General features: G+C 45.3%; 1 protein-coding gene across 1 annotated transcript in view; it reads right to left on the reverse strand.

Moving 5' to 3' along the window:
- MED13 (mediator complex subunit 13) overlaps nt 1-23,184 on the reverse strand; it is a 191,143-nt gene that overhangs the window by 67,945 nt on the left and 100,014 nt on the right. The window contains exons 7-9 of the mRNA XM_068268750.1: nt 11,132-11,294; nt 6,935-7,045; nt 2,664-3,353 (exon numbers count right to left, since the gene is read on the reverse strand). Of these exons, the coding sequence (XP_068124851.1) occupies nt 2,664-3,353; nt 6,935-7,045; nt 11,132-11,294 (964 nt within the window). The remainder of the gene's footprint in view (nt 1-2,663; nt 3,354-6,934; nt 7,046-11,131; nt 11,295-23,184) is intronic.

Below are 23,184 nucleotides of genomic sequence, written 5' to 3' on the forward strand. Positions count from 1 at the left end.
GGTGGTTAAAGGTTGAACGTAATTAAAATACTTAAAATTCAGGTACCTCAGCACTTCAGTACTTGTTTCCAACCATCCCTATACGCTCAAAATAGTAGCAAAGTTACTTCCAATGCTGTTGCTTATTCCAGCTGTAAGAGGGCACTGTGCTGTAGCCAGTACACTGCTTCCCAATTCATTTCAATGGACAGACTGCTACAGTATAGAAAGTGAACACTGCAATCAAACACTGAGCTGTTATAGTGTATGACCAGGTCCCCAGTATCCGTGAGAGTATGGATTGGTGGGAGTAGGCATTGGAATCAATTAAGTTATGATGGAGGGTACATTTTTGTATAGCCGGTGCCAGTTTGCGTCCTCTGCCATTCCCGTGTCCTTGTTTGTCCCAGGTTCTCCTCCAGTACCCCTTTACAACCAGTGTGCTCCTTTGTGCACCCGTGTGCTCACCCCTATGCTCCAGAAGATGACCTCTGTACCTTAAATATGCAGGAGGCTCTAAGTTTTGTTTTTTCTGTTTTTCCTCCTCTAAACCTAGGTGCATCTTGCAAAGCAAAATAGTGGTACCTAGAAGCTAGTAGCCAAGCCAAAGCAAACAAATAAATAAATAAATAAATAATCAGTGCATTGTGTTTAAGTGATTACAATTTTGAGCCATAATTTTTTAATAATGTTTCAAGAAGATATTAATTTGATATGGCTTATTTTAAATTGCTTAGTGCTTAATATTTCAAAAGTTTATTTTACATAAAAATTATGGTCATCAGTAACAATCTAGCTAGAGATTATCCCATTTACAGGCAGAGAAGAGTGATAAACGTGTACTTGGGCAATCACTGTACATTACAACTAACCAAGTAGCAATATAAATAAGCAAACATGGCTGCTTTCATGTCATACATTAATATATTTGTACTGTAATATCAAACTGATTAATTTATGGAAACCCCAGCGGCTTATATAAAATCTAAACATTTTACGGATTTGATCTTCGCTACATGCCACCTTAATTCAGCTCATTCGCTCACAATAAGTGTTTGTTTACCCACAGCACCACAATGATCTTTATACAGAACATTTGAATGGTTTCAAGAAACAAAAACAGCCCATTGATTTAACATGGGCTGACAGATTCTATGTGTTTTTGGGTGCGTAAAAACACATGTAGTAGAAATGAGCCTACCAATATTTTGCCAATCTAGTAAAACTTTTGTAACAGCAAGTACACCTTTTTCTTTCCAACAAATCCTATGGTATCATATAGCAAGTATGTAGGACTTTCTCAGCTACCTTATAGAATTTTATTGAGCACAAAAGTAAACTCAAAGTGTGTTTTGTGTATATACGTATTAAAATATCCAACTACAAGCAGAGAGGTGGCAATGGTGAATAGCACTCTCAACCATTCGAATCTCAGCTAGCAAACTATCTGCATGGAGTTTGTATGCTCTAAAACAGTGATGGCTGACCTTGGCACTGCAGCTGTGACAAAACTACAAATCCCATCATGCCTCCTCCTCCCCGAGTTATACTTACAGCTGTCAGAGTATTGCAATGCCTCATAGGACTTGTAGTTCCACCACAGCTGGAGCGCAAAGGTTAGCCATCACTGCTCTAAAATGTGTTTGCACAGGTTCCCTCAGGGCCAACATTCCAAAAACCTACACATGAGTTATTTGTCTTCCATATTGTACAGTTGTCCCATGTAGTGTTATTACTGAGTAGCTACGTACTTGTAGCAACTCTTAATCAAAATTTAAATGAGATAGTTGTGACCAAGGGAGAGTGACTACATTCCACGTCGCTCCAACACTTCCTCCTTCAACCCGAAAGAAGAGTAGGAGTGACATGGAACACGATGTGAGATGTGATGAGGGATGCATCGGATGAGACGGTTGCATGGGTAAGTTAACCCCCCCCCCCCATAGCTGTCTAACACCCCCAAGTACATAGCTACTCGTTAAAATCAACACTAGTACTGTGTAGTTCCAGGGTTTGCTGTCAATCTGGAGCAGATATCACCATTCATCAAATGCATGGCAAAACAGGTCTTTGCCCAGAAAAGTCGTACTGCTCAGTTTAGTTTTTTAAAAGTGAACATGAAATGGACATGTGAATGGGCCCAGAGGAAAGCATGTGCCCTTTCTGAATGTGTGTTTGAAAAGCTGAGGCGCGCTGCAGTGAAATGCACACAAAACAGCATTACATCATCAACTGATTAAGAAAACTAGGAAGAGCCAGAACTACCGGTATACCTACACAGACAAGCAGTAGTTATAGCTAGTTCTTTCCTCTTGCAAATCATACCTCCTAGACCACTAAGTAAAAGTGGCCATACATAGTATACCTAAATGCTTCAACTGTAATTGTAATTATTCTGTAATTATTCAATAAAATGACCAATTGTATAGAAAATTTGAATCAAAACATTGTTGATATATTTTGAAGAAAATTTTACACAGCCTGTTCAGGCATCATTCTATAAAACAAAGTGTTAAAAAAACAAAAAACAGAAACATTAAACAGTGTATTGCCACCCTCCATGTACTGTGCTGTAAGGCAGGGAAAGAAATAATAAAAGGAAACAGACCAATACAATGGAAGCAAACATTCACAACCATTAAGCCAGCGCAGCTCTAAACATATACTGAAAACGCAATACTTACTCTGTGACTGAGGTAATGTTTTCCTTTCCAGAAGGGCCAAAAGCATCTTCTCTTAGTTTATCATTCGGAAGTGGTGGAGGAAGAAACTCAGATTCTCTTTTCTTTGGAACCTTGTAATACTTCCAGGTGTTATCCGTTTCCTGTTCCTCAAGGTGAACTGCAATTCCAACATAAACAGTTGGCTCAAGAACTTCAGTAAACACTGGAGCAAAGGTTTGGGATAAACCATCTATTCTTTCATCTATTGCTTTTGCTGGGTTTAGCGGATCTGGTGTTGGCATATGATAAAATTGCTGACTTTGAGGAGTAGATGGGTTTTTAATAGTTTCCCCCCCATCATCAATAGTCTCACAAGGGTGTGGACTCAAGGGAGGTGGTGGAGGAGAGTTGCTTATTTCATTGCCATGCAACTGTGGTGTTTTTGCTACATCATTAGGTCGAATATTTGAGAAACGTCCTCTGCTGTCTTGGGAACGAATGCCAAGTCTCTGGTTTGCAGTGTCTGTCTCCATGCTAACATCATCAAAAAGAGATATTCTATGATGGAAAGGAGTCAATGGGCGCTTCTGAGGTTTGTCACTTTTTTCCTGCTTTTCATTAGTCTTGTGCTTTTGAGCTGCTTGCTGCTGAGGCCCTGCAGGAGGTACCTGCCCTTGTGGACCTGAATTTCTCTGTTTAAGGTTTTTGTGCCTGTGAAGTATAAAAGCAAAAGATCATAAGTTGTATCACAATACTACTAGACTGAATGATTCAAATTAAATGAACCCCTTATGAAAAACAAAATTAAGCATATATGACCAATCGTGGATGTATCTTGAAGAAACCCATGGAGCTTTCTACTGTACTCAAGATTAAGTACAGCGCATGCGCAGGACGCGCTTGCTGACTGGAAGGCGAAGAACAATACGCGTGGCCAGGAGCCGATTCTCATTCAGCCGAAAACAAAACTAGCAAGGGCACAGGATGGCTGCAGGGGTCTTTGGGAAGCACCAGGTAAGTGAAACTTTATTTTCCAGGGTTAAGGTTCCCTTTAAAATAAGCAATGCTTAACCTCCCCGGCGTTCTATTGAGATCGCCAGGGAGGCTGCGGGAGGGTTTTTTTTTAATAAAAAAAAATCTATTTCATGCAGCCAACTGAAAGTTGGCTGCATGAAAGCCCACTAGAGGGCGCTCCGGAGGCGTTCTTCTGATCGCCTCCGGCAAGCATAAGTAACAAGGAAGGCTGCAATGAGCAGCCTTCCTTGTTTGGCTTTCCTCGTCGCCATGGCGACGAGCGGAGTGACGTCATGGACGTCAGCCGACGTCCTGACGTCAGCCGCCTCCGATCCAGCCCTTAAAGCTGGCCGGAACTGATTGGTCCGGCTGCGCAGGGCTCGGGCGGCTGGGGGGACCCTCTTTCGCCGCTGCTCGCGGCAGATCGCAGCCGATCAGGCAGCACACGCGGCTGGCAAAGTGGCGGCTGCGTGTGCTGCTTTTTATTTGAGGAAAATCGGCCCAGCAGGGCCTGAGCGGCAGCCTCCGGCGGTGATGGACGAGCTGAGCTCATCCATACCGCTCAGGAGGTTAAGCAAAGCCACCCATTTTATTTGCCCATTAGTCCCGGTTATCACGACATGTAAATTACGTTCTTAGTACAATGTATGGAGTCAATATATTCCATTTTAAAAACCAATTGAAAGCCCTTATGTACTAAAAAAACAGTAATATACCCTCATAATATCAATATTAAAATTTATTTTATTTTTTTTCAATTTGTTTGCTTGGTAACTGGATGTGGGGCTTTGGAAGTGATTGAACTATATACATTTTTTAATAAAAATTATCTGTGGTGTGTAATTCAACTTTTTGCAACTAGTTGGTGTAACGATTGTGGAACTTCCTCCGTGACCAGCGCACAACGCGTGCGCTGATACGGCGGAAATCCTCCACAAGCGTATAATTGCAGGAACCCAGCAAAAGGTGCTAAGCACCCGTAGAGGGAAATTCCTGTCGGCAGATGGCGCTGAGGAGTGCAGAGGAACCAATCCTCTGTACCTCCACAAATGCCAGACAGGAATTGTACGAAGCGCAGAACGCAATCGCAAGAGAAGCGATTGCGAATGAGAACGAGCAAAGGGACAGGTTGTATGTGTGTGCGCCAATCTAGTCGCCACCCCGCGACAGCGCACACACAACAGCAGATACGAAACAAACGCAACCGCAAGAAAGGCGATTGCCAAAAGTGACACAAGGCAGATCAGAACAGAATACGAGGATAGCAAAGGCACAGCAAATCATACAATGAGGAGATACGGAAAATAACAAACGCTAACTGAACGCGAACACCGCACTAATTCGCAACAGTGCACGCATTAATGCGCGGTCTCCACGTGATAAGCACAATAGAGACAAGCACGCCTAACTAACCATCGACAGACAAACATGTAACAGAGGACGTGAGCGCTTGCTTAACGGTTACCTCACCGAGCCTCCAGCAAGCATTCGTAGCAGACAAGACAGACACACGAAAACAGGGACAAGCGAAAGATAGGATCCATAGCACTAGCGAAAGTGGCTAGTGCGATCCAGGAAGACAGAACAGAAGGATCCACAGTACTAGCGCAGGATGCTAGTGCGATCCAGGTACAGAGTAGCAGAACAGAAGGATCCACAGCACTAGCGCTAGGCGAGTGCGATCCAGGCAGACAGAGTAGCAGAACAGAAGGATCCACAGCACTAGTGAAAGTGGCTTGCGCGATCCAGGTACAGAGTAGCAGAACAGAAGGATCTCCACAGCACTAGCGGAAAGTGGCTAGCGCGATCCAAGGAGACAGAACAGAAGGATCCACAGCGCTAGCGCAAGATGCTAGTGCGATCCAAGTGAGACAGATCAGAAGAAATAGCTGGTAGCAACCGCTGCACCAGCTATACTCCAAGAACAGAGATCAGAACGATTTCCTGTCGACCACCGCTGGGACAGGACAATCGCAACAGAACAAAAAAAACAGATAAGCAATCCTAACTGCACTAGGGGAACCTGCCTAGCGCAGTTTCAGAAATTACTCTAAGCTGAACTTCAAACAAAGAGTAAGGCTGACACTCCTCCAGGAGTGTTTCACAGGAAGGAATCCTTATGACCAGTCAAGCATTGTGGGAAACACATAGTACTTATAGTACACGCCTCCAATGAATGTGGCCAGGAAATTTGCATGACAACGTATGCAAATTCCTCAGCAAACACGCTGCAAAACTGACAGAAGCTCTTCTTTCCAGAGTCCTGCAGCATGCAAACCTAAACAATGGTCAAAAAGCTGCCTGCCTGCACAGGCAGCTGAGCAGATCATTACAGTTGGCTTTAGAAACACTCTGGTTTACCAGGAATTTTTTTCCCACTTCCATTCACTTTCTTATGAGTGGACATGGCCCCTGATTGGGGTTATGTCGATTCATTGCAGGCACTGCGATTAGTTCGGGGAAGCCTTGCTTTCCTTCCTCAATCACCAAAATGGAAAACCACCGGGGTTCCGCAGGGTTGCGGCCCCGCTGCTTCAACACTGGACGAGAATACTCATCCAGTTTGCCTTTAGTGCCACCTATCTGAACAAGAATGCTCGTCCAGATAGGCTTGAAGGATACCCGAGGTGACATGATGAGATAGACATGGGTATGCACAGTGCCTAGCACACAAATAACTATGCTGTGTTCCTTTTTTTTTCTCTATCTCTGCCTAAAAGAGTTAAATATCAGGTATGTAAGTGGCTGACTCAGTCCTGACAGGAAGGGACTACAGTGTGACCCTCACTGATTAGAAATTCCAACGATAAAACATTTTCTAGCAGAAAATGGCTTCTGAGCATGAAAGAGATAAAAAGGGTCAATAGTTCATAGATTATAGCTCTGGCATACTTAAATGAATGTGCCATTGAGCAAAAACAATAAAAAAGTTAAAACTTAAAAAGTAGATTTAAAATAAAACTGGAATATCTTAAAATGTCATTTTTAGGAGAAGGAAGATAGATACAAAAGTTTATTTCATTCGTTTATTTTTGCCTCTGGTGTCCTTTAAGATCCTGTACACACCGCTGGGCGTGTGCTGCACTATTAAAATCGCATGTATTTTTAATCGCAAGGTCTTCTGAAAATCACGAAAATCGTGAAAACCTGTACACTGGTGCGATGGGATTTTTTTCTATTTTTATGAAGGCTTTGTGATTTAAAAACTGCTACGCAAAGGCAGCTGTGTGTACAGGCCCTATGTGGTTAATCCTACTGAACGCCAGAACATCTCTTACCTTGAACAGGTACATGTTGTTCTTTGTGTAGCTTCCACAAAATCCCACGATGGAGTTTTCTCAGATGTCTCTTCTTCGCAAACTCCATTTGAAGTAGCTGAATATTTCCGTCTAAAAAGTATAAACAATTTCTGAATGAGGTTAAGTGTACATAACTGCGTTTTTAAGTTATATCACAGGACAAGTATGTTGCTAAAATTAAAGGGATTGTTAAAAGAATCATGAGGCAAAATAATCGAAATCCGATTTACTTACCTGAGGCTTTCTCTAGCCTCTCGCAGCTGTCTGTTCCCCCGCTGACCGCTCCGTTCTGCACGGTGCAGAGGAAGGCCTCAAGGTCGTCCTTACTGCGGCCTGCGTGAAGTGCCGCTGTCGATCAAGCCCACGTTGTCCCCAGTGTACTGCGCAGATGCAGTAGTTCTGATTCAGGTTAAAAAACGAACCTCAAGCCCCCCAATCTCTGTAAACCAGGGACTACCTGTACAAAAGAATTGGGGAGGGGGGGGGGGGGGGTTGTTTTTTTTGTCAAGATTACTCCTGCAGCTTTTTCCAAAGATCTAGATGATTTGGGTATACAATAACTATGGAATACAGATGTTACTTTTCAGAGGTAATGAGCAGAGAACAGACTACAGGTTTGTAAGTACCGTATATACTCACATTTAAGCCGACCAGCATATAACCCACTTTTCCTTCAGAAACCAGGAATTGACTCATGTATAAGCCCCATCTCCAATATAGCCCCCTTCACAGTAGCCAGACATGCCCCCAATACAAGTCATTCCTTCTCCCCATAGCCAGATGTGCCCCAAGGATGATACAGCTGTGTCTCAAGACTCCACTAGATGGAGTCATTGATATGAGAGACAGATTGCTACACAGGAAGAATCCCCGTTCATTGCACCACTGACACATTGCTTGCATGCTCCGCTCCACAAGCCTGGGGAAACAGTCTTGAGCAGCGCACCCTGCACACCACGTTGCAGGAGATAAAGGGGCACGGACACAGCAGGCAAGACCAGGATCACTAGTGTACAATTACACTCCTCCTCTGCCAGTAACAAAACCTGCTCCATCATCTGCTCCACTAACTCATATATAAGCTGACTGGGTAACTTTTTTGTGCTAAAAAATTAGGCTTATATGCAAGTATATGAGGTATATACATGCAGTGGCTTGCAAAAGTATTCGGCCCCCTTGAAGTTTTCTACATTTTGTCACATTGCTGCCACAAACATGAATAAATTTTGTTGGAATTCCACGTGAAAGATCAATATAAAGTGGTATACACATGAGAAGTGGAACGAAAATCATACATGATTCCAAACATTTTTTTAAAATAACTGCAAAGTGGGGTGTGCATAATTATTCAGCCCCCTTTGGTCTGAGTGCAGTCAGTTGCCCATAGACATTGCATGAGTGCTAATGACTAAATAGAGTGCACCTGTGTGTAATCTAACGTCAGTACAAATACAGCTGCTCTGTGACGCCTCAGAGGTTGTCTAAGAGAATACTGGGAGCAACAACACCATGAAGTCCAAAGAACACACCAGACAGGTCAGGGATAAAGTTATTGAGAAATTTAAAGCAGGCTTAGGCTACAAAAAGATTTCAAAAGCCTTGAACATCACACGGAGCACTGTTCAAGCGATCATTCAGAAATGGGAGAATAGCACAACTGTAACCCTACCAAGACAAGGCCGTCCACCTAAACTCACAGGCCGAACAATGAGAGTGCTGATCAGAAATGCAGTCAAGAGGCCCATGGTGACTCTGGATGAGCTGCAGAGATCTACAGCTCAGGTGGGGGAATCTGTCCATAGGGCAACTATTAGTCGTGCACAGCACAAAGTTGGCCTTTATGGAAGAGTGGCAAGAAGAAAGCCATTGTGAACAGAAAAGAATAGGAAATCCTGTTTGCAGCTTGCCACAAGCCATGTGGGGGACACCGCAAACATGTGGAAGAAGGTGCTCTGGTCAGATGAGACCAAAATGGAACTTTTTGGCCAAAATGCAAAACGCTATGTGTGACGGTAAAATAACACTGCACATCACTCAGAACACACCATCCCCACTGTCAAATATGGTGGTGGCAGCATCATGCTCTGGGGTGCTTCTCTTCAGAAGGGACGGGGAAGCTGGTCAGAGTTGATGGGAAGATGTATGGAGCCAAATACAGGGCAATCTTGGAAGAAAACCTCTTGGAGTCTGCAAAAGACTTGAGACTGGGGAGGAGGTTCACCTTCCAGCAGGACAACGACCCTAAGCATAAAGCCAGGGCAACAATGGAATGGTTTAAAACAAAACATATCTATGTGTTAGAATGGCCCAGTCAAAGTCTAAATCCAATAGAGAATCTGTGGCAAGATCGTAAAACTGCTGTTCACAAACGCTGTCCATCTAATTTGACTGAGCTGGAGCAGTTTTGCAAAGAAGAATGGGCAAGGATTTCAGTCTCTAGATGTGCAAAGCTGGTAGAGACATACCCTAAAAGACTGGCAGCTGTAATTGCAGAAAAAGGTGGTTCTACAAAGTATTGACTCAGGGGGCCGAATAATTATGCACACCCCACTTTGCACTTATTGATTTGTAAAAAATGTTTGGAATCATGTACGATTTCAGGTCCACTTCTCACGTGTACTCCACTTTGTATTGATCTTTCACGTGGAATTCCAATAAAATTGATTCACGTTTGTGGCAGTAATGAGACAAAATGTGGAAAACTTCAAGGGGGCCGAATACGTATCGTGGATGGGGGGGGGGGGGGGTGGTTTGGCCCTAGAGCTGACTGCACAGCCACGGCCAGAGGAAGCGGCCATCTTTCGTGAGGCAGGAGAGCCCGACCCGGGCCGTGGGGTCGGGAGCCGGCCAGGGGGGATAATGAGCGTGGGGACCCGGCGGATCGGCACGGAGGGCGCGGACGGCGTCCTCCATGCCTGAAACAACAATACATGTAATTCACTTTTTACCAGCGTTGGCCTCGTAAGTCCTTTAAAAAAACAAAACAAAAAAAAAAACCTACGTTCAGCACAGAAGTGGATCCTAATGTTAAAAATAGGATCCGCTTTCACAAAACTGATCTGCTTGCCGCGTTGCAGTAAGTGGAGTTCGAACGTTGTATATTTTACAGGTTGGTAAAATGTATGCCATGAAAGCCTATGAGAACAGACAGTGCCTTCACCGCCCCTCATACACAGCCCAGTGGCCGGCAGAAGCATGGGGATCGCCATTAGACTGCAAAAGACCAATGAGGATCTTCAGCAACAGGGAGAATTATCATTGGTTCATGGTGGACTAATAAAAGTTCTCCCTGTTGCTAGGTAGGATTGGTCTATTGCATACTATGGAGAGCCCCATGCTCCTTCCAGCTTCTGGGCTGAGTAGAGGGGCAGAGCAGCAGGACATGCGAGTGGCAATGTCGGCGAAGCAGACAGACGGAGCAGACACTACAAGCTGATGCAAAATGGATGGAGTGCATCTGCTTAGGGGATGTGATTACCACACCCATTTTGCATCCGTTCAAGTGTGAACCCGCCCAAAAACAACTCTCACTGATGCATGTGGACATATATTGTTGCTTGTTACAAAGAAGATCCTCAACTTGCTTTACCAATTAAATTACCATTAACAACAAGGGCACATATGCAATTAACTTTCACCCGAGTTCTCTCCTAGGAGATAATTTTTCAACTTCTATTTAAAATAACTTTCTAGCACTTTTCAACGAAAAAAGTAACAAAAGGTAAGTGAAAAAGTACTACCAAATTTATTTTGAGTATTTTATTGCTTTCTGGTTGCTTTAAAGACATTTTATTGATACGTTTAAAAATATCACCTAGGAGATAACTTAGCAGAAAAAGTTAATTGCATAAGGGCCAAGATGTTGCTTTTTCCAACTTTATGCAAGTTTTTTTGCCATTTGAATACATTTTGAAACTGAACCAAACAAATCCCATGGCTGACAGTTTGGATTAGTCTAATTCTAAGATGCATACAAATTACAATGCATAAAGTCAGAAAAAATCTACAATTGATTAATCTCCTTCTCTTCTCAGCAGAAGCATGAGAAACGGTCCCATGCTTGCAGGATTATGCTAAGCACTCTGATATAGGTTTTGTCATGTGAAACTACTAAAATGGTGTAGGAAGAAACTATTCTGGCTTACACCATGGTACACGATTGAGCACCATACTTACTTGTTCTGCGACCTGTTCATGTTGCACTCTTGCCAAACTCTGTCAACGACTTGGTTAGCCAGTTTTCTTGGTATTTTTCCCCCATGATGGCTGGTACTATCAGTATTAAAGCAATCTGATACTGATGGAAACTTCATCCATTTCTGCGCCGACTGGACATCAACTGAGGAAACAAAAGCTATGATTATGTAGTGCAATGTTTGTGTGAATGAAATGCATTTACATGAGCTGTGTATTCCAGATGGAAGTGCAAGATCTGTATGGCATATTATATACTTGATGTGAAGTATGGTTCTTTGTTTTGCCTCTTAAATGGCTTAGTCTCCAAACTCCTATCTCTCCACGATAGAGACACATTCAGAAATCCCACAATCCATCTTAGTAGCAGCATCACCTACACTGCATCTCTGTATTTCTCAGCAGGAATACAGACAATGTGAACGCATTAGCACTTGCTTATTCATCAAGAGGAGAGGGGGGTAACAAGTTCAGTTGTGTTTTGACCAGAAAACAGATTGGTTTGGGAGAGCGGTGTTCATGTCAATGATCCTGTCTAAAGACACACACACACACACACACACACACACACACACACACACACACACACACACACACACACACACACACACACACACACACACACTTAAATTTGTGTAGAAATGAAGAAACAGATTGACAGATAAACCACGAGAAAATGACCTCAAACAGACAACTAAAGGTTTGTCTTTCAATCTGCCAAATTCATTTACATTACTTTTTCACTGCATTTTTGGGTGCCAATTTTCTCTCCCTCATACATCCCAACATTGACCTGCCAGCATTTTGTGTCTACTTTAATGCTAATCTGAACTCAGAATTTCCTCTCTGCTCTAAAAGATATACAACAGCGTAATAACCTTTAACCACTAAAGGACTGCAGCCTTAAAACCCCTTAAAGGGAACCTAAAGCGAGTAAATTATTTAAACTTAACACATGATGTAGCTGCAAATGAATATTACATACTAACCTCACCGTCCGTTCCTCTCAGAAGTTCACCATTTTCTTGTTACATTGATCCCTTCCAGTGCTGACAATATTTTGTCAGAACTGAAATATACCAGTTGCTGTCAGTTATAGATCAGCTGCTGTCAGTTACAACTGAATGTGCAAGGTAATGTCCATGTTTCCCTATGGCTCAAGTGGGCAATATTACAGTTTAACAGTGTGCTGTCCAGGAAGCAGTTATGGGGTAATGGCAATTTTCAAAATGGAGGACAGAGCAATCCATTGATCACAGTGGACAAATGGGACACAGGAGAGAGATTGATGAGTAGACTACACAGCAGGTAAGTATGACTTGTTTATGTTTATTTTGACGTTTAATTTTCAGTTCAGGTTCTCTTTAAGGACCAGACACTTTTTCCATTCAGACCACTGCAGCTTTAACGGTTTATTGTTCGGTCATACAACCTACTATCTAAATGAATTTTACCTCCTTTTCTTGTCACTAATACAACTTTCTTTTGGTGCTATTTGATTGCTGATGTGATTTTTAGTTTTTATTATATTCATCAAAAAAAAAAAAAAAAAAAAGTCATGAATTTTGTCAAAAAAATATTTTTTTTTACTTTCTGTGCTGACATTTTTCAAAAAAAGTAAAATTTCTATATACATTTTTGTCTAAATATTGTGCTACATGTCTTTGATCAATAAATAGACACTTATTGGATTTTTTTTTGTTTGGGTAAAAGTTATAGCATTTACAAACTATGGTGCAAGAAGTGAATTTCCCTAGTTTGAAGCATCTCTGACTTTTCTGAGCACCGGTTATGTTTCATGAGGTGCTAGAATTCCAGGATAGTATAAATACCCCCCAAATGACCCCATTTTGGAAAGAAGACATCCCAAAGTATTCACTTAGAGGCACGGTGAGTTCATAGAAGATTTTATTTTTTCACATGTTAGTGGAAAATGACACCATGCCCCTCTCTGAATACTTTGGGGTGTCTACTTTCCAAAATGGGGTCATTTGTGGGGTGTTTACTGTACTGGCATTTTTGGGGGGTTCTAAATTGTAAGCACCCCTGTATAGCCTAAAGGTGCTCATAGGACTTTGGACCCCTTAGCGCACCTAGGCTGCAAAAAAGTGTCACACGCAGTATCGCCGTATTCAGGAGAAATAGTATAATGTGTTTTGGGGTGTATTTTTACACATCCCCATGCTGGGTGGGAGAAATCTCTGTAAATGAGATTTTTTTGCTGTTTTTTTACACACAATTGTCCATTTACAAAGATATTTCTCCCACCCAGCATGGATATGTGTAAAAATACACCCCAAAACACATTGGATACCACATGACACTTTTTTGCAGCCTAGGTGCGCTAAGGGGCCCAAAGTCCTATGAGTACCTTTAGGATTTCACAGGTCATTTTGGAGGCATTTGATTTCCAGACTACTCCTCATGGTTTAGGGCCCCTAAAATGCCAGGGCAGTATAGGAACCCCACAAGTGACCCCATTTTAGAAAGACGACACCCCAAGGTATTCCGTTAGGAGTAGGGTGAGTTTATGGAAGATTTTATTTTTTGTCACAAGTTAGCGGAAATGGATTTTTTTCCCCACAAAGTCATTTTTCACTAACTTGTGACTAAAAATAAAATCTTCTATGAACTCATCATACACCTAACAGAATACCTTGGGGTGTCTTCTTCCTAAAATGGGGGTCACTTGTGGGGTTTCTATACTGCCCTGGCATTTTAGGGGCCCAAAACCGTGAGGAGTAGTCTGGAAACCAAATGCCTCAAAATGACTGTCCAGGGGTATAAGAATCTGCAAATCTTGATGACAGGTGGTCTATGAGGGGCCGAATTTTGTGGAATTGGTCATAAGCAGGGTGGCCTCTTAGATGACAGGTTGTATTGGCACTGAAGTGCAGGAAGCGCAGGATGTTCTCAAATCGTGACCTGGACATGGCAGCAGAGAACATGGGCATGTGATGTATTGGGTGCGTAGACGTAGACCAATAAGACCGCAATACATTCTTTTTGACTAGACCCATGTAAAGGAGAAGGCCCCAAAAAAGGTTACGTTCAGAAACTTGGAGTGGTTTCCACTGAAAAGGCTGGGCATGGTAGCTTCTTGGATTGGCGGTTGCGTATTGTGTGGCATAACGGTCTCAGCCACAATTAAGTCGTAGATATCCACAGTGCAGAACAGATGAAAAAAAGAGTCTAGGGCCAATCCTAGATTATCTGTCTCCACCTGGACTCCAGACTGGGCGGTGAAAGGGGGCAGTACAGGTGTGGCGGAACCAGGGGATTGCCAGTTGGGATTTGCCAGCACCTCTGGGAGACTATGGGTAGTACGGCCCCGTTTTGCTGGTGGCTGCTACTCAGGTCTTAATGCACGAGCCACCGAACCAGTTTCTACTACCATGCTGGTGCTCGCCACTTCACCAGGGTCTACAGTAGTACTGGTGCTAGGTCCAGGAGATGCTACGCTGTTGGTGCATGCCTCACCAAGAAAACTCAGATCAGCGATAGCACCACTCTGCTGCACTGGAGTCTGATCCTGCGGTCCAGTGACATGGGGTGTGGTACGCCTGGCTCTAGCTGGGACCTCAACCCCATCATTGCCATCGGTCAGAGAGCCACTGCTGTTCACCGGTTCGTATTCTGACCCGGATGATTCGTCGGATGAGGCTTCCCAATCGCACTCACCTCACTGGGCCAGAATCTCGGCGGCCTCTTCAGCAGAATACCCCTTTTTTGCCATGGTGGACTGCTAAATTTAGGGGGTATTCCCCTGAGACTACCCAGGAAAAAGAGCACCTACCTAGCAAAAGAGAGTACTTGTGAAGTAGAAAGCATTGGTCACTGAGTTTTGATAAAAAACAAAAACAAACAAAAAAAAACAAAACTGATCTTTACAGCGGCAGTTATTGTACAGTGATTAGAAGTAAAAAATTCTGTCACTGCGGTGGGCGGGTGAGGGTTTGGCCGGGTGATCAGAAGCCCGCAGGGGGCAGATTAGGGCCTGATCTGATGTGTAGGAGTGCTAGGGGGTGACAGGAGGTGATTGATGGGCGATTAGAGGGGAGAATAGATGCAATCAATGCACTGGGGAGGTGATCGGAGGGGGGTCTGAGGGGGATCTGAGGGTTTGGCCGAGTGATCAGGAGCCCACACGGGGAAAATTAGGGCCTGATCTGATGGGTAGGTGTGTTAGGGGGTGACAGGAGGTGATTGATGGGTGTCTCAGGGGGTGATTAGAGGGGGAATAGATGCAATCAATGCACTGGGGAGGTGGTCAGGAAAGGACTGAGGGCGATCTGAGGGTGTGGGCGGGCAATTGCGTGCCCACAAGGGGCAGATTAGGGTCTGATCTGATGATTGTTTTTTGAAACTATGGTGTGAATAAATTTCACTTGCATTTGCATAAAATCCAGGTGGAGACCCAGTTATCTCTTTTTTTTGTTTCTGATCTGATGGGTAGCAGTGACAGGTGGTGACGGGGTAAATGACAGGTGATCAGGGTGTGATTAGAGGGGACAATAGATGCAAGCAATGCACTGGCGAGGTGATCAGGGGGGTCTGATGGCAATCTGAGGGGGTGGGCGGGCAATTGGGTGCCCGCAAGGGGCAGATTAGGGTCTGATCTGATGGGTAGCAGTGACAGGTGGTGATTGATGGGTGATCAGTGGGTGATTAGAGGGGAGAACAGATGTAAACAATGCACTTGGGAGGCGATCTGAGGGCGGGTCTGCGGGCGATCTGAGGGTGTGGGCGGGTGATCAGGTGCCCGCAAGGGGCAGGTTAGGGTCTGATCTGATGGGTGGCAGTGACAGGGGCTGATTGACAGGTAATCAGTGGGTGATTACAGGTGAGAATAGATGTATACAGTACACAGGGGGGGGGGGGGGGTCTGGGGAGGATCTGAGGGTGTGGGGGCAGTTTAGGACCTAATCTAAAATATAGCATTGACAGTGACAGGGGGTGGTTGATTGGTGATTAGGGGGGGTGATTGGGTGCAAACAGTAGTCTGAGGGGTGCTGTGGGCGATCAGGGGGGCAGGGGGACAGGATCAATGTGTGTGTGCTTTCACATACACAGCTGCCTCCTCCCCTAGGGGTCGCTCGATCACTGGGACCACCAGGGGAGGAGGCAGCCTGTATAATACACTTTGTATACATTACACAGTATTATACACTTTCTAGTGGTAGATCAGAGGGTTAACAATCCGCCAGCGCTGCTAATTGGCCGGCGGGTTGACGTCGCGGGTGGGCGGAGCGTGCACATTTATGCGCGCGATCCCCGGCTAATCAGTCCCCCAGGTGCCGCCGATCGGCGTTACGCGGTCCTGGGGGTGCCACCTTGCCGACGCCACCCCCCCCCCCCCCCCCCCCAAATAAATTGACAGGCTAGGGCTAGGCTCTGTCTTTTGTACTGGAATCTCTTAAAGGGATACTTAACTGACGAAAAATTAGACTAGTTACTTACCTGGGGCTTCTTCTAGCCCCCTAAAGTCCTCCTGCTCCATGATCGCCATTCCACACTGCTCTGTTCCTTAGCCCCGCAGCTCTTCGATCATGCCCCTGTGACCAGGAGTGCTTTGCCCATGCGCAGTAGCAATTTTTAGTTACTGCACAAGTGCAAAACGCTACCGGTCACAAGAATGTGATAGGGGAGGCGAGTGACACGTGGCTGCGCATGCAGCGTTCAGAGAGGAACACAGCGGTGCGGAATGACTGCAAGGAGGAAGAACAACTAAAGGGGCTGGAAGAAGCCCCTGGTAAGTAACAGCTGCTGATTTGACAATGAAACTAGCAGCTTTTCCTATATACATGGGTGGTCCCAGAGTGAAGAGGATTTCTGGGCCACATCAGATATCCCTCTTACACCACCCTTGTATATAGGCAACATGGAAAAAAAATCTTGATAGTTTCATTTTCAAATCTGCAGATTGCACCTGGCTGCTGGTTGTAATGTGACACTGCCACTCACAGAGGATATTGCTGGCTGTGGCTGTAAAGGGGCCAGGGTGTCTCTCACTAATCGCTCAGTGCCTCTGTCTGCCGTTGCCATGGGTAAGTCTGCGGCCAGCTACACACTGGCTCACTCCACCCCCCGCCCCCTCCAAACTGCAACTCCCTCACACCAGTGACACTCACTTCGGGCATCAATCAGGGCTGGGGAAGACGGTGGCAGGACTGGAGAATTGTGGGGTCAAAGGGTCAAGCATCCTAACCTTCTGGCTGGCGGGGGGGGGGGGGTGTTGGCTGAGTTAGAGGCCTCCTTCCTCCATTACTAGTAGAGATTACACACATACACGCTGCTGCTGGGACCAGTACAGGGAGAGGTTGAGAGCATCTGGACATGCCACAAACATCAGAGCTGCGCGCTGAGTACATGGAGAGGAGGAGGAGGAGGAGACAGCATCTGGCTGGACATTCCAGAGCAGTGCTTCCTCTCTTCAGCTCATGTGAGCTGCAAGTACAGGGAGATGAGGAGGAGGACAGCGTCTGCAGGACCTTCCGAGAGCCGTGCTTCTTGTCTTCAGAGGTCATACGAGGTGTGTGACGTTTCCTGCAATCCCCCGCCCCTTCACACAACTGCCGGGAGCTTAAGAGGAGGGCGGAGATAGTGTCTCTGAGTGACAGCGGCTGGCTGCAATGATACAGCCGCCGCAGCTCACTAATAAATGCACAAAACGGTGATAATTTACCCGGGCGCTCATGGATCTCACCCAGGCGGCCCGCCCAAGTAAATGGCTCTAGGGAGAACACTGAAGTGGTTAAAAAAACAAAAAACATTTCTTTGTTACAGTTGAGTTTCCCGATTCTCAGAAGCAGACATTGTTAACAGTCTGTGCCTTCAAATGAGCTTATCTGCCATCTCTGCCGTGGTAGTCATGACACAGGGGAGAGATTAAATTACAATTTGTGATTAGATACAAATGAGGGGGAATGAAACAGGCTTAACTCTCTGTTCAGGTCTAAAGCCGCATCTACACGCGTAGCTGCGGCGGCGATGTTCCTCATCAATCGAGCAGGTCGATTTATAAGATCCGACAGGACGGATCTCCTCACCGCCGATTCCCTGCTCGTTCCCCGCGAGGGGACAATGGCAGGGAATCAAGCGGAAGATAAGCGGCGCGGGGACGAGCGGGTATCTAATCCGGCGCACGTGCAGCGAGCAGGGACGCGGAAGAGGCGATCCGGCGGCTAATCGAGCCGCCGGATCGCCGCCTCATCTACGCGTGTAGATGAGGCTTAAAACCCACTAGTAGACACAGATCATGAGATAATACTGCTATGTAGATCTTTCTGCCGCATTGAATAAACAGATCACTGCCACATTCAGGATTCTATACATTGCCATAAAGAAACAGCAATAGATATAGTGTTTTACTACTGGCCGAAGGCCAGTACAGCTGCGATTTCCACATGGCGGTTTCTCTCCCTTTTCTCAGCCACTTACCTTCTGTCTCATACAAAGCCGAACTACAGGGGTTGGACAAAATAATGGAAACACCATTTTGGCATCATAATCTTTGAACATGTTTTAAGCAATCAAAACTTGACATGTTAATTTGTGTTTTTTGATTATTATTTTTGTTATTTGATAGGTTTAATTAAAATAATTGTATTTTTTACAGATATTTAAACCAAAGTTGGTTATAATTTATAAAAATGGCAGATCAGACTTTCAAAGAGGCCAAATTGTTGGTGCTTGTATGGCAGGCGCTGCTGTAACAGAAACTGACTGAATGCTTGGCATTTCAAGAGGTACTGTCTCAAAAGTAATGACTGCCTTTGAAAGAGAAGGAAAAATCGTATTTTATGTAGCTATTCCTCCTGCGTGGGGAAATCTTTTCTTTGAAATGTTCCAGTTCATGTGTTTTTGCTTTAATAAACACCCTTGAAACGAAAGAGAAGGAAAAATGTCCTCAGCAAAGCACAGTTGTGGCCGTAAGTTGTCTGAGAGAGACTGTCGGACTCTAAATCGAATTGTTAGAAAAGCTCGCAAGACCACGGTTCCTAAAATCACTGCAGAGCTGAACGAACACCTACAGAACCTAGTTTCCACAAAAACTGTTTGTCGGGAGCTGCACAAATCTGGATTCCACGGAAGAACTGCAATTAGAAAACCCCTTGCTCTAAAAGACAAATGTTTCAAAGTGTTCAGAGTGGTGTAGAAACCACCAGAATTGGTCCCTCGACGAATCATTGTTAACTTATTTCCAACCTCTGGGCGAGTGTACGTTTGGGGACAGCCAAAAGAAGCATTTCATCCAGACTACCTTCACCCAACCTTAAAACATGGTGGGGGTTCTGTGATGATCTGGAGTGCCATTTCTTGGAAATCCACTGGGCCAATGATTTCCCTTCATGGAAAAATTAACGCGGCGGGTAGCGGCGAATTGGCGGCGATCGTAATATGCACGCAGCTAGCAAAGTGCTAGCTGCATGCAATTAAAAAAAAATTATGCAAATCGGCCCAGCGGGGCCTGAGAAATCCTCCTGCGCAGGTTACCACGAGCCAGGATAACCGGCAAGGAGGTTAAAAGTCCCACTGCAGACAAAACACAAACGCACAAATATAATGCATGAAAAACAATTGCATACAAAAACGCTCCTAAAGAAAAAAATGTAGAAACGCAAAATGCAGAAAACGCATGGTATTTTGCAATGCCTAGTGTGCTCCTAGTCTAAAGGAAACCTGAAGAGAGGGAGATATGGAGGCTGCCATATTACCTTTTTAACAATGCACACTGCCTGGCTGTCCTGCCTCTCATGCCTTTAGCCATAGACCCTGAACAAGCGTGCAGATCATAGGTTTCTGACTGAGTCTGACTAATTTAGCTGCATGCTTGTTTCAGGTGTGTGATTCAGACATTACTTATGCCAGATCAGCAAGACTGCCAGGGCAGTGCTATAGTTTAAAAGGAAATAAATTGCAGCATCCATAAGCCTCTCACGCCAGGTTCCCTTTTGCAGTAAAAAAAACATTTTGAAAACTAAAACTTAAAGCAAACACGAGGCAGCAGAAAGCAAAAAGTTATAGAGTTGCCTATAAAGAGAGAAGCCTCTGAAGTCTTCAGATGCTTGTCTAGTCATCCATTCAGGACCCCATTGCCACTGGCTGGGATTTTCTTTTCGTTTGCGGCTGCACTCAGCTAAGTACACGAGCCTGGCCATACTGCGTCTGCACAGAAGCACCAAGCCGCTCATGGATGAGTGAATTTGCTTTCTGGGCACTCTCGGAGCATTACAGCCACGCTCGTATAGAACTAGGAGTGCAGCCAAGAGAACATAGACAAGCTCAGTGTTCTCCCCAGGGCCAAATAGGTGGGCGAGCCGCCCGCTGTTTTAAAACCCCGCCCAGCTGTTGTGATTTGCCCACCTAGCTAGAAAAACCCAGCGCTTAAACTGCAGGCAGGAGCGCTCCATTGCCTGCTAGCAATCAGGGCCCAGCTCTCGCACAATAGCGAAAGCCAATGCTGTACACTGCAGGAGCGCTCCTCTGCCTGTCACCTCACGCTTTCTGGTGGAGCAGGGATTGGCTGGGTGGGTTGTAAAAGGCAGGACCATGCGCTTCCTCAAGCTAGAGATTCCTGCTTCGTCTCTCTCCCTCAATGAAAAGTCTCTGTCTTTCAAATGAAAAGAGGCAGCCAAAGAAGCACTCCCACACATCCTCGTGAGCAGCCAGCAAAAGTTATGAGATGAAACCACGTGGGTTAGGCAATCAGGGACAGCCATGAGCGGCACATTCATTCTCTATCTTCCCCCCAGACAGCAGATAACTATGCCAGTGTATTTAAGAATAGGAGCCACTGGTTTAATCCCGCTACGGAGAGCAGGAGAGGTGATATGTCTTCACAGAGCTCTGCTCCCCCACCCCCCCCTCACTTTCTTAGTTCGTGGGGCAGAGGAGAGAACAGTACACAGCGTGTACAGTGACAGGGTGTTTCCGAGGCAGCCTCCTGTGCACTCCTCTCCAGGTCTCTCCTCTGCTCCCAGTTCCAAACTGAAAGTTAAAAAAAAAATGAAATCTGCTCTCTTACGGTGTCGTCTGTCTCCCCCCAGCTTGCATCCTGTCTGTAGTGCTCCCCCTGCAACTATCCCACTGCAGGAACAAAGTGGACCTGAACTCTTGCACAGCACAGAAGGAAAACCTAGTGAAATTCACTCTGTATGCATTTAGAGTTTAGCCTGTCTAATTCTCCCTCTTGTCTAATCACAATTTGTAATTTGCTTTCTCCCCTATGTCACTTGACTGCCACAGCAGATAAACTCATTTGAAAGCACAGGAGGTTAGCAATATGTCTGCTTCCTTGAGAGCAGTAAGTAGAAACAGTGCAGATTTATTGTAGAATTTGTATCAGGTTTAACAAGGAAATATTTTTCTTTAAAGAGTATTATGTTGTTGCTTATCTTTTAGATAGAGGAAGTTCTGAGTGCTGGTCTGCTTTAAAGGGACCTGAGCACCATAATCTGAAACAATTTCTCCCTAATGCTAGGTACACACGATGCAACTTTGACAGATTTAAGGAAGCCATACACTGGTCAATTTGCCATCAGATCGACCAACAGATAGATCCCTCTCTGATCGAATCTGATCAGAGAGGGATCGTATGGCTGCCTTTACTGCAAACAGATTGTCAATCGATTTCAACATGAAACCGATCACAATCTGTGGTGGTGCTGCCCCCGCCCGCATACATACATTACCTGCTCCGCCGGCGCGACTCCCCCGATCTCCGGGTCAGGCAGGCTTCACTTCTTCCTGTCTGGGGGAAGTTTAAACAGTAGAGCGCCCTCTACTGTTTAACCTCCCTGGCGGTTTATTTATTTTGCCAGGGAGGCTGCAATGTGGTTTTTTTTTTATTAAAAAAAAAATATTTCATGCAGCCAACTGAAAGTTGGCTGCATGAAAGCCCACTAGAGGGCGCTCCTGTTGCGTACTTTCGATCGCCTCCGGCAATCGAAAGTAACAAGATAGGCCGCAATGAGCGGCCTATCTTGTTTCGCTTTCCTCGTCGCCATGGTGACGAGCGGAGTGACGTCATGGACGTCAGTCGACGTCCTGACGTCAGAGCCGCCCGATCCAGCCCCTAGCGCCGGCCGGAACTGTTTGTTCCGGCTGCGCTGGGCTCGGGCGGCTGGGGGGACCCTCTTTCGCCGCTGCACGCGGCGGATCGCCGCGGAGCGGCGGCGATCGGGAAGCACACGCGGCTGGCAAAGTGCCAGCTGCGTGTGCTGCTTTTTTCAGAACCGAAATCGGCCCAGCAGGGCCTGAGCGGCGACCTCCAGCGGCATACCCCGAGCTCAGCTCGGGATTACCGCCAAGGAGGTTAAACTTCTTGCCGAGACAGGAAGAAGTGAAGCCTGCCTGACCCGGAGACCAGCGCGGAGAAGAAAACAGCGGAGACCGGGGGAGTTGCGCCGGCGGAGCAGGTAATGTATTGCAGCTGTATTGCGTCGGTCGTCGGGCATTCGAACGCCGCTATGGACGCACTCCCGACCCGCTGGCGCTCGAGAATAATCTTCCGCATGGACGGATCGACAGGAACGATTGATTTCGGATGGAAAAAAAAATAAAAAAAAAAAAAAAAAAATAAAAAATCGATCGTTCTGTCAGTGTTTGCGCAATGATTTCACAGCAGATTCGATCACAGTGATCGAATCTGCTGTATATTGGCAGCAAAATCGTTAGGTGTATGGGCCCCTTTACTGTCAGTTGGACTATTTCCAGCATGTCCGATCTGATTTCTGATCAAATTTCCACTCGATTTCCCATAGAAGTGAACGGAAAATCGATTGAAAATCAGATTGAACATGTTGTAAATCGACCTGACAGTAAATCTGTCAGAAAATTGCATTGTGTGTACCAAGCAGGTACATCAGCCCGTCTCCACATCCTCCCCCTATGTCTAGCACCACTAGACCTTGTGCTTTTAGTCAATGCAATCAATATTGCAATGCAGTATTTATAGTTGCTTGCAGCCTCATTTCACACAAACAAGATAAGCTTTTAAATTATATATTTAATAGTCAATGGAGACAGAAAAA

Source organism: Hyperolius riggenbachi, chromosome 2 (assembly GCF_040937935.1).
Source record: "Hyperolius riggenbachi isolate aHypRig1 chromosome 2, aHypRig1.pri, whole genome shotgun sequence".
Taxonomy (NCBI): Eukaryota; Metazoa; Chordata; class Amphibia; order Anura; family Hyperoliidae; genus Hyperolius; species Hyperolius riggenbachi.